Raw genomic sequence first — 16304 nt, 5'->3', positions numbered from 1 at the left:
TTAAGCTTTTTATATATCAAACAAGAACAAAACTAAATTACTGGCAGTACTGAATTTCCTATGACGCATCATTTCTTTTTCAATATCATCATCATTATTATTTTCATGATCATCATAAAGAGTATTGTGGGCTTCATCCCCACAATGCATGATGCACATCATCATCATCACGATCATTATAAGGATCATCATCACCACCACGATGATTATCATCTCGACTGTCCTTACCGTCCGCTCTGTACGCGTTAAGTGCCACTGCCGTGTGCGCTAATTCCACAGTAGATTCGTACAACCGCACACGCGTTCAGAACGCTCGCGTGAACCGCGTTAACGATGTCCATTTCCCACGTATCTCTCAACACCACCCCCCCTCTCTCCCTCCTCCTCCGCGCGGGCCGCGAACTCGATGCGAGAGTGGAGAGGGTGACAATAACATCAGAGGCGCGATGAACGGTGTCCTTACCGAGGTCCGAATAAAGATCTCCATCCGATTGTTTTTGGGTGGTGGCGGATATCCGCGCAAGGACCGCACGCAGCGGGCTGCTGCTTCAGTGATTAGAATCTTTCCGCGGGCACAACACGTTTGGAGCGCGGCGTTGTTGGTGTTGTTGTTGTTGTTGTTGTTGTCGACAAGGTTACAAACCAACCCCCCTCTAGTTCCCGATCAGCGCGGCCGCAGCAGGGGTCGACAACTGACGTCTCCGCAGACGCACGCGGCTCTTTGAGGAGCGGCATCGTGTCAAGGTCATTTATTGAGGACCACGCGCCGTCTCGTATTCACGTACATTGCGGCTCTTGACATTTTTTTTTACCGGATTTTAAAATAAATAAATACAAAACGGGCTCTTCTTGTTGTTATTTCGGTTGCCAACCCCTGGGCTAGAGGATGCTCGCAGTGACCGCGGAGCAAATCGCGTTTAGCGGTGCCGTCTCGAAGTGGTCGGGCCGTGTGAATGGAAGTCGCGGCCAGCCCACAATGCGTGGCTTTCCGCAACCCCCACCCCGATCACAGAGGGCATTGAGAGAGAGAGAGAGAGATAGTGGATCAGAGTGGGGTGGGGGTGGGCATCTGAATTCTGTAGACATATTCTTAACCCCGAAATCATCTCTCTACAGCCTCGTGCCAGGACAAACGTTAATCGCCATTGTTCATAATTCATGAACAAGTCGTTGTATTGTTACGACTGTGAAATATATAATTGAGCAAGTTACAGTACAGTTAACAGGCGCTTTTGAGAGATATATTTTTATCTATACCCGCACATGATGTATGATGTAAATGCGTTTTTAGGTTCATATCACGACCACCCAATGGGGTGGGCAGGGGGTCTCGACATCCAGCAGTGGATTTGCAAAGGATCTGTACACTGTAGTTGTGCAGAGGGTCGTTGTCTGTGCTGAGCGCGGCAATCTCCCTCTGCCTGCTGTCAGCAGAGAAACCCAACGGAACGTAACATCTGCAATAAGCCGTGACATGTGTTTTGATTCTCACATCTCAAATAAATACGTGGCTTATGAAACAACAATGATATTTTGACTTAAAGCTTTCGTGACTGCGGGGATTCATATTCTTTGGGTCTTTCGGTAAAGTCACGTAGATAGGTTCAAATTAATAAAAACATTTTTTTAACGAAAAGCTGTCTGCTTTTAGCAGCTTTCCCCCTAATGTTTTCCTCCCGATGACTATCGCTTGTGTTGTGATCGAAACGTCGTAGTTTTTTTTGTTTATTTTACTTGTATTCATTTGAACCTATTTACGTGACTTTACCAAAAGGCCCAAAGAAAACAATATTCTTATTAAAAAATTGAACGACAATTAGACACGTTTAAAAAAAAAGAGGAATATCTCGAAACGGTTACGGTAATAAACTAGCAACAATGTGATGAACTTTTTTTTGTCTATATATAGAAAAAAATATATATTATGGTCCTATCTGATGTTCAGTTTCATTCCGATTTGTGGCGAAATTACCCACCTCCCCCACACCCCCCCCCCCTTGACCCCCTCTTGACCCCCCCCTGCTCCCCCCGAGCCCCGCCCCCAGGAATGCGGCGCACTCTGTCCCCTCCCCCTACGCCCCATTATTGCGCAATAGCCGCAATATTTCGCCAAAATCAGAAAGGAACTCTCGCTCAGTAAACGTTCTGTGTTTCTAAAGAGAGAGAGCACAGTTTGACGTGAAAGCCACGATAAATATACATATTTTAAACAAAATAAAAAATAAATTTGGACCAAGATAAATTAACGGCGTTTGAGAGGCGCTGCTGGTCAGACTGTGTGGATGACATGCGTCACGGCCTACTGCTGCTGATGCTGCTGCTTAGAAAAAAAGTGTTCTTTAAATTATTAATCGACGCCGAACACGTACAACGAATTCAATAACTTAAAGTCATTCATACAGCGCTTATTTAATTGACGATCCGTCTCACTTCAATTTAATTGAACTAAGAAAGATAACAATGCGACAGCGAAGTGACATTAATTGTAGTCATTAGAGTAATAGTACAGATAAAAGTGCGTCGAGGCTTGGATAAAGTCTGAACTGCTTCGCGCGCGTCACGATCACCCCCCTCCCTCCCTCGTCACCCTCCCCTCCACCTCCCTCCCCTCCACTTCCTCCTCCCCATGCAGTCACTCTTGGGCAAGAAAGATCGAGATCACCATCACCATCATCATCCCGTGGATCAGAGTCGGGCTCAAAGTGGAAACGCGATAACCCTCTTGAGTCGAACGACACGTGGTACGTGTTCCGCACGACTTTGTCTGCGTGCAATGCATCGTAGGGGATATCGCACCGAATATCGTGAATGGAGTCCAACGTTTGTCCTTCGATTTGTGCCGTTCGTTACGCGTTCAACCTTTTGCGCATTCAACGGGGAGGTTGGGGGGGGGGGCAGGGGTGACGTCGGAGTCAGCGACAAAATCACATTTGTGCCGAGTTCAGCCGGAGCGGAAATGTTCCTGACCACCTCATTCTACCTCCTCCATCATCACCACCACCACCACCACCTCATCTCCATCGCTACAAACGAACTCCAGCACGACTACTCCTGGCGTTCGGTGGCAGAACTCGGTGGGCGGTTGATCGGTGGCCCTTGATTGGTGACGGCTGATTGGTGGCCGTTGATCGGTGGGTGACGGCTGATTGGTGACGGCTGATTGGTGGGTGGCCGCTGAATCGTTGGTGGCCGAGGTCTGTCGTGCCGGCGGCCTCTTAGAGACCCAGGGCGGCCGCGTGCTTGCGAGCTTTGAGTCGCAGGTCGGCGATGCTCGAGTTCTTGGTACTCGTTTTAGCGGCCGCAGCGGCGGCGGCCACGGCCGAGGCGGAGTCGGCGATGCTGGCGAGGGAGGGCAGCCCGAAGGGAGGCGGCGGGAACATCATGTAGGGAGCGTGTGCGGCCAGGTGCGAGTGGAGGTGGTGGTGGGCATGGGCAGCCACTCCCTCCAATTGCAATTGCGCCTGTACCTTCATCAGGGGGGGGGGAGGGAGGAGGGAGAGAAGCGGTGGCAACGTTGTTGTTGTTGGCAGGCTGTAACTTTCGCACTGCTGTTCAAAGGAGGAAAATAAACCAAACTTCCTCCCTCCACGGTGATCTTTCATTCCCGTCGCGATGTCATCGCTGGAGGCGGCTGGATCGCTCGCACGCGGTCGCCTCCGCAACCCGTTGCGGAGCAATTGCGCGGTGCAACGTGGAACGACTTTTAATTTCAATTGTAAGAACGAGGGCGATAGCTTCCGCCAGCAGGGGCGTGAGCGAGCTATTGCAGGGCTGCGCCCTCACCTTGATGCGTGTCGATGTGTGTGAGTGTGGGGAGCGGTGGGTATAGTGGTTAGCGCCACGCTGCGCTACGAAACCGGCGTCCCGAGTTCGATTCCCGCTCACGGCGAACACCGGTGATGATTATTTGAACCGGTACTGGGCTTTCCTCAAGGTCGACTCAGCCTCAAATGAGTACCCGGTGTGGTTGTGTAAATATCGCCAATAGGGAGACAAAGGCGGTCGGGCGCGGTGCTGGCCACCCACCTCCTCGTGTGCCGTGCCGGCCTTCATAGGCGCTCGCTAACAGCACTTGCCCCAACAGTCTGTCAAGGCCACACGGGGGATCCTTGTCTTTGTGTTCCGTGTGTGTGTACACCTGTTCCGTGTGTGTGTACACGTGTTCTGTGTGTGTGTACACGTGTTCTGTGTGTGTGTGTACACGTGTTCTGTGTGTGTGTACACATGTTCTGTGTGTGTGTGATCCGTGTTCTGTGTGTGTGTGTGTACACGTGTGTGTGTGTGTACACGTGTTCTGTGTGTGTGTCTGTGTACACGTGTGTGTGTGTGTACACGTGTCACTGTGTGTGTACACGTGTTGTGTGTGTGTACACGTGTTCCGTGTGTGTGTGTACACGTGTTCCGTGTGTGTAGGGTTACCTGTTGGAAGGGCATTCTCAGAGCGCCCATGTTGACGTAGGGGGCCACGCGGCACGCCTCCAGGTGACTCGTGGTGCCGATCAGGACTCCTGGGCGACAGGCGGTAAACACTAATAATAATAAACAAATATATCACACACACACGCTCCCATTTGTTCATGCACGAGAACGTGGGTTCGGGCAGTAAACACGAATAATAATAAACAAATATATCACACACACACTCCCGTTTGTTCATGCAGGAGAACGTGGGTTCGATCCCGACGCCTGCTATATATTGGGAGTTTGTGTGTCTCTCTCTCTCGTCATCATCATCATCATCACGGTAAGTAGGAGATGTTAACTGCCTCTCCTGGTATACAGGAGGGTCGTGGGTTCGCTCCCGATCCTGACGCCTGCTACATTTTGGGAGTTTGCGTGTCCCTCTCTCTCTCGTCATCATCATCATCACGGTAGTTTGGAGATGTTAACTACCTCTCCTGGTATACAGGAGGGTCGTGGGTTCGATCCCGATCCTGACGCCTGCTATATATTGGGAGTTTGCGTGTCTCTCTCTCGTCATCATCATCATCATCACGGTGGCTAGGAGATGTTAACTCCTCCTGGTATACAGGAGGTCGTGGGTTCGAACCCGGCCCTGACGCCTGCTATATATTTGGAGTGTGCGTGTCTTTCTCTCTCTCATCATCATCACGGTAGGTAGGAGATGTTAACTCCCTCTCCTGGTATAGAGGAGGTCGTGGGTTCTCCGATTCTTTTCCTCCACGTTTAGCGTATTTCGCTGCTTTTAATTTACATATAATGACAAGCCACTTCGTTGGGTTATCATTTGTGGCGTGATCGCTTCTGAAAAGAGCCATATTGCTCGGTGGGCATTACCTGGTAAAATACACTTTCGTCAATAACAACAACAATACTGTGGCCTGAAAATTTAAAAAAATATATAACAGGCAACGTTTCGGGCAATGGTGCTTCATGGCACAGACAAAGGCCAGAGAGACGACGTGGATGAGTGGTAGAGACTGCATTCTACACCGTACGAAGATCTGATAGGAATAACATATTAATGTATTTTTCTCTCCCAATTTTTAAATTGGCATATTAATAGCTGCCTATTGGTAGCAGTTATTACGTGGTAGCTTTTTGCGTGGCGGTGATACTGACGATGCTCTTTAGGTACCCAGGAAAGCCTCGCTGAGTCCGAGGACTCGTTTTCAGGAAGGAGGGGGTCATTGCTACATTGCGATGTTAAATAACAGACCCCATTCATTCCATCACCAGTGAAGATTTGGTGGCGTCTGCGTGGGAGAAGCCGGGAGAAGCCCAGAGACAACCCAGTACCTCGCTGCTGCATGTGGGAGGGTTGTTTCAGTTTCCAGTTTCATTTATTCGGTATAAACCTGTGAGCCATGCGGCTCTTGACTCGGGTGCAACCGCAACAAACAAAAACATTAACATCTTAAAGTGACTACGAGCAACAGAAAAATTCAGGAAAAAACAGCAAAGTTTTGGGGTGGGGTGGGATGGGATAGACGCTAATCAGCGCCGTCACCTCCTGGCCACACCTCACAGTCACGGACCTACAACACCTGGCAAGCACCGGTACGGATCGTGTCCGAGCGAAAGCGATATCGTGGCAGCCGTGAAAAAATACTTGACAGGCGACCCGCGCGCCAAATGAATTATCAGCGATCACAATTAAAAACGAAAACTCTTTTTTTTATTTTATCAGGTAAAGCCGACCGACCTATACAGTTTTTTTTCAGAAGCGACCTGGCCACAAATGACAGCTCAACGAAGTGGCTTATCATCATCATCACGTGGGAATGTATAGCAGCCATATACTCTAAGCGCGTGTTTAAAGACGTGGAGGGAAAAACCAGAGGACCCGGAGAAAAATCCGTGGGGAGAGCGTGCAAACTCCAAATATACAGCAGGCGTCGGGTTTAGACTCGAACCCACGACCTCCTGCATACCGGGCGAGGGAGTTAACATCTAGAATATTTAGAGAATTTTGCTGATATAAATTTCCATGTGACAAGCCACTTTGTTGAGCTATCATTTGTGAGCAGGTCGCTTCTGAAGAAGCGAATAGTTCAGTGGCCTTTTACCTGGTTAGATAAAAAAACAGTTTAGTTGTATCTGTATATTTAAGTCATTTTCTTACCTTTCCTAAACTTTGCAATCCTATCGTGTATTTATTGTTTGTTTGTTGTAACGTTCTGATTCGCCCCTACTGGACAGCTTTAAAGTCAAGAGCTTCATAGCTCATCGGATTCCTCTAGTTTCAATAAATATTCTGAATACTGATCTCGTCACCGAGGCGTCCCATTGGGAGATTAAGCGGGGGCGGGGCTCGAGGGGGCGGGGCTCTAGGGGGCGGGGCTCGAGGGGGCGGAGCTTAAGGGGGCGGGGCTAGAGGGGGGAGGGGCTCGGGGGGGAGGGGCTCGGGGGGGAGGGGCTCTGGAGGGGGCGCTCAGGGGGGGGGGGGGGCCGTGGTGATGGAACGCATCCGGTTGACGTCGTAGCGATAGATTGGTGACGCAATTATTTATTTATTCATCAATCACCGTTTGGTGGCGAAAGACATGCAGGGGCGCAGGGCGGAAGACGACTTCCGTGTCGGTGAAGATGTCTCGCACAAAGTCGGAGGCTTTCGCGACCAATATCCAGAACAAACGATGAGTGAAGCAACTGAGTAAAGTTTGGCTGCGAATCTTGACAATTAAGTTATAAGTGCTTCAGCACACCCGTGTTGGTCGGGTTTAACGACGCATTTATATATTTGCGCGATCTAACCCAGAGCAAAGGATGAAGATGTATGTTTTCTCCCTCCCCCTCTCTCTCTCTTCGCTGTGAGTTCAATGCGGTAGTTAAACCACCTGGTGTAAAAGTGCGCCCTTCCAGTAGCCTTACACGAATAAACCCGTCGAGAAGCAAAAACACACAAACTGCACCACCGTTCTCAGTAGAGACGTGCCCGCAGGCACGAACAGACAGACAGACACACACAGCACAGACACGAATACACAAACAGACACACAGATACACACAGCACAGGCACGAACACACACACACAGACACACAGACAAACAGACAGACACAGACAACACAAACAAACAGACAGACACAGACAACACAGACACACAGCACAGGCACGAACACACACAAACAGACAAAAACACAAACAGACACAGACAGACAGACACAGACAACACAGACAAACAAACAGACACATTCACACAGATACACAAAAGTAAAACTGACTGTCATGCAAATACCCGACACTACATACATACATACAAAGATCACCCGTATAGCCTTAACACACTGTTGGGGCAAGTGCTGCTCGCGGGCACCTATGAAGGCCAACACAGCACACACCGCACCAGGTACTCATTTGAGTCTGATTCGACCTAGGGGAGGTCCGGTTACACAGACACACACACACATATAGACACGCGCAGACACACAGACAAAGATCCCCCGTATAGCCGTAACATACTGTAGGGGCAAGTGCTGTTAGCGAGCACCTATATACAGACACACACACATATAGACACACGCGCAGACAAAGATAAAGATCCCCCGTATAGCCGTAACATACTGTAGGGGCAAGTGCTGTTAGCGAGCACCTATATATAGACACACATATATAGACACAACAACAACCGCCATTCGCCACTAAGTGGCGGTGACGTCACCACGACGCTTGTGCCAGGCCATGTGCACCTATATAGACACACGCACATATACACACACACATACACACACACACATACACACACACATAGACACACGCGCGCGCACACACACACACACAGACAATTACCTTTATGCATCTGATTCTCCTGCTTCCTGCATTTGGCGCGCCTGTTCTGGAACCAGACCTGGGACACGCGCCACAAGAGTAGACAATGAACCCGCCTCGATCACCCCCCCCCCTCAACTCCTCGCCCGCCTTAAATCAGATCGAATCAAACGCGCGCCCCTAAGTATCCGCGAATAAATAAATCAGACATTATCATGCGCGCTCGGGTTGGGCATATATCAATGCTGGCGCGGAATGCGGGCTTGTGTTAATCACACGAGATACTTTAATCAATAATGCATGCCGCTGCTGGCTTTATTGATGCCGACCGACCGCCTCATGCCGCGTACATTGAGCGATGCAATTTGAAAGCGCCTGACATTTACGCAGAGAGCGGCCGCGGTGTTCCCATTGTTGAGGCATTTCGGAGCCGACACGAGCGGGCAATGCTTCCGATTGAAGGGGGGTTAGGGGCCGGTGATGGCTCTTGAATTTTTTTGGTAATTTTTTTGGTAATTTTTTTTCTCGAACAATTTTTCGTTTTGTATTTTTGTTTGTTTCTTTGCCAGGTGTAAGGCCCGCTCGGAGCTAGGCGTAGCTTTTTTTTTTTAGAAGCGAACTGGTTGATCACAAATGGTGGTTGAACGAAGTGGCTTATCATTTATGGGGGAACATTTATCGCAACGCGCGGTGTTCATTCTAAATGTGGAGTGGGGGGGGGGGGAGACCCCAGGAGGACCCAGAGAAAAATTCACGCCACCACGGGGAGAGCGAAACATCCAGACTCCAAAATATACAGCAGCAGGTGTCAGGGTCGGGATCGAACCCACGACCTCCTGCATACCAGGCGAGGTAGTTAACATCTCTCCACCGTGGCGAGGGGGTGGGCGTGATGGCGAGAGGCGGTGTTGTTAGTGGTGGTGGTGGTGGTGGTGTTATTGGTGGTAGGTATGGCTTGTAGTAGTCATGGTGGTGCTAGTGATGGTGTTATCATGCAAGGTTGGTAGTCGGGTGTGAGTGGTGTTGCTAGCGGGCCTTCGCGAGTGACTGTCATGGGCCCTGCTGTCGGGAATTAAATGGGGCCGCTCTACAATTCCTCACCGCCCCCTTACCCCCCCCCCATCCCTCCTCGACACTCTGGGCCCCGGCGCAGTTGCACTGCCTGCACACTCGACAGCTCCTCCACGGCACGGGGCATGACCTTCGTGAAACGTGATCACTCACTCGCTCCCATCCCCCTCTCATCCTCCCACCCCTCACGCACCCCCCCTCCACCCCCCTCCATCCCCCTCCACCCACCCCTTCCACCCCCACCCGCTAAAAGTTGATTAAAAATGTAAGAGTCGACGGTTGCTGCTGCTGCTGCTGATGATGATTGTCGCCGTGGCACAGCAGATATCCGAATAATTGTTGTTATTTGGTTGTTGTTGTTGTTGCTTGGTTGTTATTATTTTGAATAGCGGCTCGCTCCGATGGGAAATATTCGTTCGCGATGTATGATGGGAAAAACTCGCCATGATCATGGTGATGATGATCATGATTTAGGCGAAGATGCCGATGATGTTGCGTGATCGTGAACGCGCTTCGTGTAGCATTGCACGCAGCGTCGACGGTTATGATGATGATGGTGGTGGTGATGGTTCCATGCTTTTGCTACTGATGATAACTTTGAAGCTGCTGATGACAATGCTGTCGCTGCTAATGACCTTACACTACCAATGATGACACTGCTAATGGTAATTGCTGCTGCTGATAATGACGCTGATGCTGATGATGCTGATGATGATGCTAATGATAGTTGCTTCTGCTGCTGATGATGCTGATGATGCTGATTGATGCTGATAATGCTGATTAATCCTGATGATGCTGCTGCTGATGATGCTGATTGATGCTGGTGATGATGATAATGATGCTGATTATGATGATGCTGATGATAATGATGACGCTGATGCTGATGATGCTGATGATGATGATGACGCTGATGATGATGCTGATGATGCTGACTGTACCTGCACTCGAGCCTCGGACAGTCCGAGCCTCTGGCTCAGCTCCTCCCGCATGAACGCGTCGGGGTAGTGCGTCTCGTCGAATAGACGTTCCAGCTCATTGAGCTGCTCCAGGGTGAAGTTGGTGCGACTGCGGCGCTGCTTGAGCTTCGCTTGGCCCTCCTCCTCCTCGGCTCTCGACTCCTCCCGCCGCTCCTTCGAGTCTGATAGAGAAGAGGGAGTGGGAGAGATGGGAGAGTGGGAGAGATGGGAGAGTGGGAGAGACGGGGGAGTGAGAGAGATGGGAGAGATGGGAGAGTGTAGGAGAGAGGCGATTCAGGGCGTGAAACGGGGAGATTGTAGGCGCGAGGGATGAGTGGAGTCCCCCCCCCCACTCCACTTCCCTGCCTACGAGTGACGACGTCGGGGTGACTTTCACGTGCGAGTTGTGAGCCGCGCTGCGCCGAAATGTGTTTAGCAATGTTCCGTGTCGGGACTCGAACCACGTTGCCCGTGAGCTCAGTGGCGATGGAGTCCAGCGACGAGGCACCGTGCAAAGGCGCGGCCAAGTCAAGGGAGACTTTGCCTAAACCTCAACGGAAGCTGGGTAGTTGAACGCCTTACCCAGAATACGAGGTACTATCGGCTCGGGCTGAGAGGTGGTCAGGACAGGGCAGTACAGCAGCGAATTCGTGAATTTATCTGCGTGGATCTTTAAGTGTGTGTGTGTCTCTCTCTCTCTCTCTCTGGGTTTTGTTCTTGCAACTTCTCTTATCCCTCCCGTAAGAAAGCAAACGCCCAATTATTATTTGATGGAATTGGACAAATATCCCCAATGTGGGAGCGGGACACCCTCGTAAACATACGAGACTCATCCGGGGAGGTTATTTTTTTTTACCTCTTCTTCTGAATAAATAAACAAGAGACGCCGCGCGTATTATGCACCAACGAGCTATTGACCTCGATATTTCAAGAGCCACAAATGCACCGCGTGGTGAAAACGAGACACGGTGGCCCCCCTAATAAATAACTGGCCATGAAGCGGCACTGAAAGAGATGCAGATGTGCCGGACCCCCTGATGTCGACGGACACTACGAACAGCGATTGTACGATACAATCTGCCCCGTGCATTCCAACCGTGATGCTATCAGGTGAACGGTAGAGTAACGGTTAGCGCTACGCTGCGCTACGAACCCGGCGACTCGAGTTCGATTCCCGCTCACGGCCCAACACCGGTGACGATCATCTGGGCCGGTATTGGGCCTCCCCTAGGTCGACTCAGCCTCAAATGAGTACCTGATGCAGTATGTGAACATCGCCACTGGGGATACAAAGGCGGTCGGGCGTGGCACTGACCACCTACCCCCTCGTGTACTGTTCCGGCCTTCATAGGTGCTCGCTAACAGCACTTGCCCCAACAGCATGTTAAGGCTATATGGGGGATCTTTGTCTTTGTGTGTGCGTCTTTGTTTGAGAGCGGTAGTTGTCGTGGTTCGTGCGCTGCGCTACGACCCTGGCGACCCGGGTTCGATTCCCACTCACGGCCAACACCGATGATGATTATCTGAACCGGTCCTGGGCCTCCCCTAGGTCGGCTCAGCCTCAAAAGATAATGCAACCGAGCAGGTGCATCAGCGGGTCGAGCAAGCGGAATCACAATCTGAAGGTTGCGAGTTCGCGCCCTCGTTTTGTGGGTTAACTCAGCCCATCATCCTTCCGGGACCGATAAAATAAAACTACCCCTTTGTAAGTTTTGTTAACAACGGTGCATCTCCTGTCGATAGACTCGCTCCTCACCAGAGGAATGTGGAATTGCCACCACTGAACTCTGCAGGCCTGGAATCAACGGATGATCATTTGAGCAGGACATTGCTTCCGCCTCTGCGTGCGTGTACTGCATTGTGTCTGCTGTCAATCTTTAATTGAAATGCAATCGTCTATTGATAATTAATCAGAAACTATCCCCAGCCACGGGGCGTCAATTAACATCAATGGGAGAACCACGTGATATCGCTCCAATTAAGTTATTGAATTAGAGTTAAACGCGTGTAATTTATAGCCCACTAATTAATAGACTGTTATCATTTCTCGATAAATCTTGACTTAAAGCTTTCGTGACTGCAGGCATTCATATTCTTTGGGTCTTTCGGTAAAGTCACGTGGATAGGTTCAAGTTAATAAAAAATAAAATAAGCAAAAAACTACGACGTTTCGATCGCAACCCATGGCACCTGGGTCTGTCCCTTGACCTCCTGCCAGCGGGCTTTCGACACTTCACGTGCCCTCAACGTGCACGTAGCCTGGCACAAGCGCCGTGATGACGTCACCTCCACTTAGTGGCGAATGGAGGTTGTTGTAGTTGTGTCTGGGGTGCGGTAGTGTAGCGGTGAGCGCGTTGCGCTACGAACCCGGCGACCCGAGTTCAATTCCCGCTCACGGCCAACATAGGTGACGAATTTCTGAAGCGGTAGCTGGGACTCCACTAGGTCGACTCAGCCCTAAGCGAGCACCGAATGCGTAAACATCAGCACTGGGGAGACAAAGGCGGCGGGCGTGGTGCTGGCCACCGACCCCCTCGTGTGCAGTGCCGGCTTTCATAGGTACTCGCTAACAGCACTTACCCCAACACTCGTTCAAGGCTACAAGGGGGATATTTGTCTTTCATGAACTGTGCGCGTGTCCACACACTTGCTGTGCATTGTATCAAATGTGTACGACATCACACTCACTCACCGCACTGCAGGTCACAACAACAGACTCGCTCACCCACTCGCCCACTCACCCACTCGTTCACCCACGCACTCACCTACTCACCCACCCACTCACCCACCTACTCACCCATCCGCTCGCTCGCTCACCCACCCACTCACCCACCTACTCATCCATCCACTCACCTACTCACCCACCCACCTCACTTCTAATTCTGCTCCTTTCCTCACTGCTCCACTGTGGGATGCCCTCTACCATCGTCATCACCATTCCTCTCCTCCCCACCAGCGCTCACCGTCACCTTGCTCAGAGTCGCGCTACACTCGTTATCGATTACAACTTTGATAACGGTGCCGTGTGTTGCAGGCCGCTCTGGCGGTTCGGGCCTCTGTCCGTATTTCTTTTAAATGTGGATTGAAAACGAATTTCTTGAGAACTGCTTTTGGTGGTTAGTTTGTTGTCCTTCCCTTGGCTACGTACGGTGCGAAAGACGTTCAACATGCGTACGTGTGTGTGTGTACGACACACGCAGTGAGTATTCAGATGATATACTTGATGTGGTGTGCCGGGTGAAAACATTTTCCGGAGTTCAGTCCTCAAGAGCTCCGACTGAAATAAATCCCTGATATAGAAATTGGGGAGCGGTAATGATCCACCAATCCTACCCTTCGGGATTATTCGATACATTGTCACGATTGCGTTTAATTACGTGCCATGAAGGACCATTGCCCGAAACGTCGCCAATATATTCCCCCCCTCCTCCCTTCTTAATGCCACGGTTATTGACGGATGTGATGTTTTTTGTTATTGTTGTTGTTAACAATTATTACCGAGATCAATTAAATTGTACATTTGAAACATTCCAATGCATCTTAATTCGCACGCGTGATTCTCCTTCACGAACTTGGTATGCGACAACTTGCAACCTGCACGCGTGCCGTGCTCATCCGCCCAGCGTTGTTGTAAATAGCAAATCCACTGACTCACTCTATTCGGAGAGGCGTCATCCAGCGAGTGATCATGGTGCATGATGATGATGTTGAAGATGATGATGATGACGACAAAGCAATCTCAATTTGTACTTTTTGTTTTTTTCAGTAAAGTCACGTAGGTAAAAAATAAAATAAATTAAGATGAAACAACGGAAATAAATAATTATTAATTTTACATTTAAACAAAAAAACTAGATTAAATAATTATTTAAGTTTGCTGTTCGCATTGAAATAAAAAGTAAATAAAAATTCAAAAAAGTTTTTACGTTAAATATTTATTTAATATAGTAGTTTTGATTGAAATGTAAATAATAAATGTAAATAATAAATAATAATTATTTAATTTAAATGAAATTTTTATTTCATTTCGTTTTTTTTATTTTAATTTATTTTATTTTTTACCTACGTGACTTTACCGAAAAAAACTAAAAATATGGATCCTTGCAGTCACGAAAACTTCAAATCTAGAATCAATCTCACTTTGACTTTGTGTGACGTCACGTGTCCACGGGAGATGGCTACGGCTGGGATACGCGTTCATCCAACGGTGGATTGACCCTGACTGATAACATAAATCTATCGCTAACCCTTCGTGGCATTTCCTCCTTCATCTGTCCCCCTCCCCCCACCCCGAATAACGTCGCCTACCGACTTCACGCCGTCACCAACACACTCAACGCGTTTCGTTTGCAGCGTCAACGACGCGACAAAGGCACAGGCGCAGCCCTGCCATCGCCTCGCCCACGCCCACGCCCCTGCTGTCGGAAAGGGTCTCCCACCTCGAGGTAGCTCCCACAGAGCTTCGCCAAGATTGTGTTCTCGGCCCGCTCTTCTCGCACCGGCTATAGACGTCTCGGGGGAAGACGACGGTCATGATGATCTATTCTTGCCCGTGGCAGCAGCGGTGCTGTTCTGGACATTGATGCGAATGTCGAGGGGTCTGCTGCTCATCCACGACGAAGAGGGGGTCTACAGGAGTTAGGAGTTTTGCAAACTTTACAGCGGTTTTCTGTTCTTGGTACTCCGAGCGTGAAGAATAAGAATTGGCAGATACCCACACTTTACCTCACCGCACGTACCGGCTTGCTATGGGTGTTTGGAAACTCTGCAACGACCATTTGTTTCCAGTGGCGCGCCGTGAGATTGAACCTGACCGGCGACACTCGGGGCTGCGAGGCCAGAGTGCTGCCCATCCACGGCGACGTCGTGGAAGTCCACAGACAGAATGGCCATCGTTATTGACGAAGCCTTCCCGCACATGATGTATGTATGTTGAACTTCTTTCGCACTGTATGAAGCACGGTTGGCTACGTACGGCCGCGAAAGAAGTTCAGTTCAACACACGTGGTGGTGATGATGATGGTGTTGGCGGTATGGACATGTCATCAACACCAAACTGAGGGCCTGGGTTTGACGTGGCACACGATTCGTAACTCACAAGAAATTATAATATTTTAATTTTAAAGCTATAAACTATTCTTTGGGTCTTTCGGTAAAGTCACGTAGATAGGTTCCAAGAAAATAACAACACCTACAAATAACATAACAGAACCTATCTACGTGACTTTACCGAAAGACCCAAAGAAGATTAATTTCTGCAGTCACGACAGCTTGAAGTCAAGATCTATCAACTTTTTTTAAATTTCAGCAGGTAAGGTCCTACCGAGCTATGTAGCTCTTCTTTCAGAAGCCACCTGCCTTATCACCCAACGAAGTGACTTATCATCACGTGAAAATGTACAGCAAACAATTACTCGCAACGCATGTTGGTTCTAAATGTGCAGGGGAAATCGGAGGACCCGGAGAAAAATCCACGCGACCACGGGGCGAAAACGCAAACTCCAAATATACAGCAGCAGGCGTCAGGGTCGGGATCGAACCCACGACCTCCTGTACACCAGGCGAGGTAGTTAACATCTCCTAGCCAGCACGGCGCCCCAACCACCTCAACATTTTGTTCCTGCACCTCGAAATGTACGCCAGTAATCACGATTATCCGTAAGTCTATGAGTCTCCACATGCAAATCTATCAGTGTATATGTACGCATATGAGTCTCTAAGTCTAACAGTAGCTATGCGAGTCTGAGTTTCTACGTAAGTCGATGGGTCTATCTGCAAGTCCATGAGTCTACACGGGGGGGGGGTGACTTTAGTATTGTGTGTAGGCCGTGTAAGGACAACTGCTGTCATTGGTCTTTGTGTGTGTACGATGTGTATACATTATACATCTGCAGTATAAACACGTGGAGCGGTGGCGAAGTGGTTCAGCGCACGTGGCGACGAACCTGTTGTAGCGGCCTTCACAGCTGCTACGCACGCAGCACTTGCCCCAGACACTGACAAAGGGGCTTTGGAGGGATGGTGGAAGGGTCCTTTGTTCTACACGC

General features: G+C 49.7%; 1 protein-coding gene across 1 annotated transcript in view; it reads right to left on the bottom strand.

The window, feature by feature from the left end:
- Window positions 1-2614: 2614 nt before the first annotated feature.
- SHOX2 (SHOX homeobox 2) overlaps window positions 2615-16304 on the bottom strand; it is a 37733-nt gene continuing 24043 nt past the window's right edge. Inside the window, 5 exon segments of the mRNA XM_078623417.1 lie at window positions 2615-3467; window positions 4420-4508; window positions 8252-8309; window positions 10240-10439; window positions 13047-13061. Coding sequence (XP_078479543.1) covers window positions 3216-3467; window positions 4420-4508; window positions 8252-8309; window positions 10240-10439; window positions 13047-13061 — 614 coding nt within the window. The 3' untranslated portion in view covers window positions 2615-3215.

The sequence above is a fragment of the Lampetra planeri genome, unplaced genomic scaffold (genome assembly GCF_965212315.1).
Source record: "Lampetra planeri unplaced genomic scaffold, kcLamPlan1.2.h2 scaffold_243, whole genome shotgun sequence".
NCBI lineage: Eukaryota > Metazoa > Chordata > Hyperoartia > Petromyzontiformes > Petromyzontidae > Lampetra > Lampetra planeri.
Note: the sequence above shows the minus strand (reverse complement) of the source record. Positions and strands in the feature narration are given on the sequence as shown.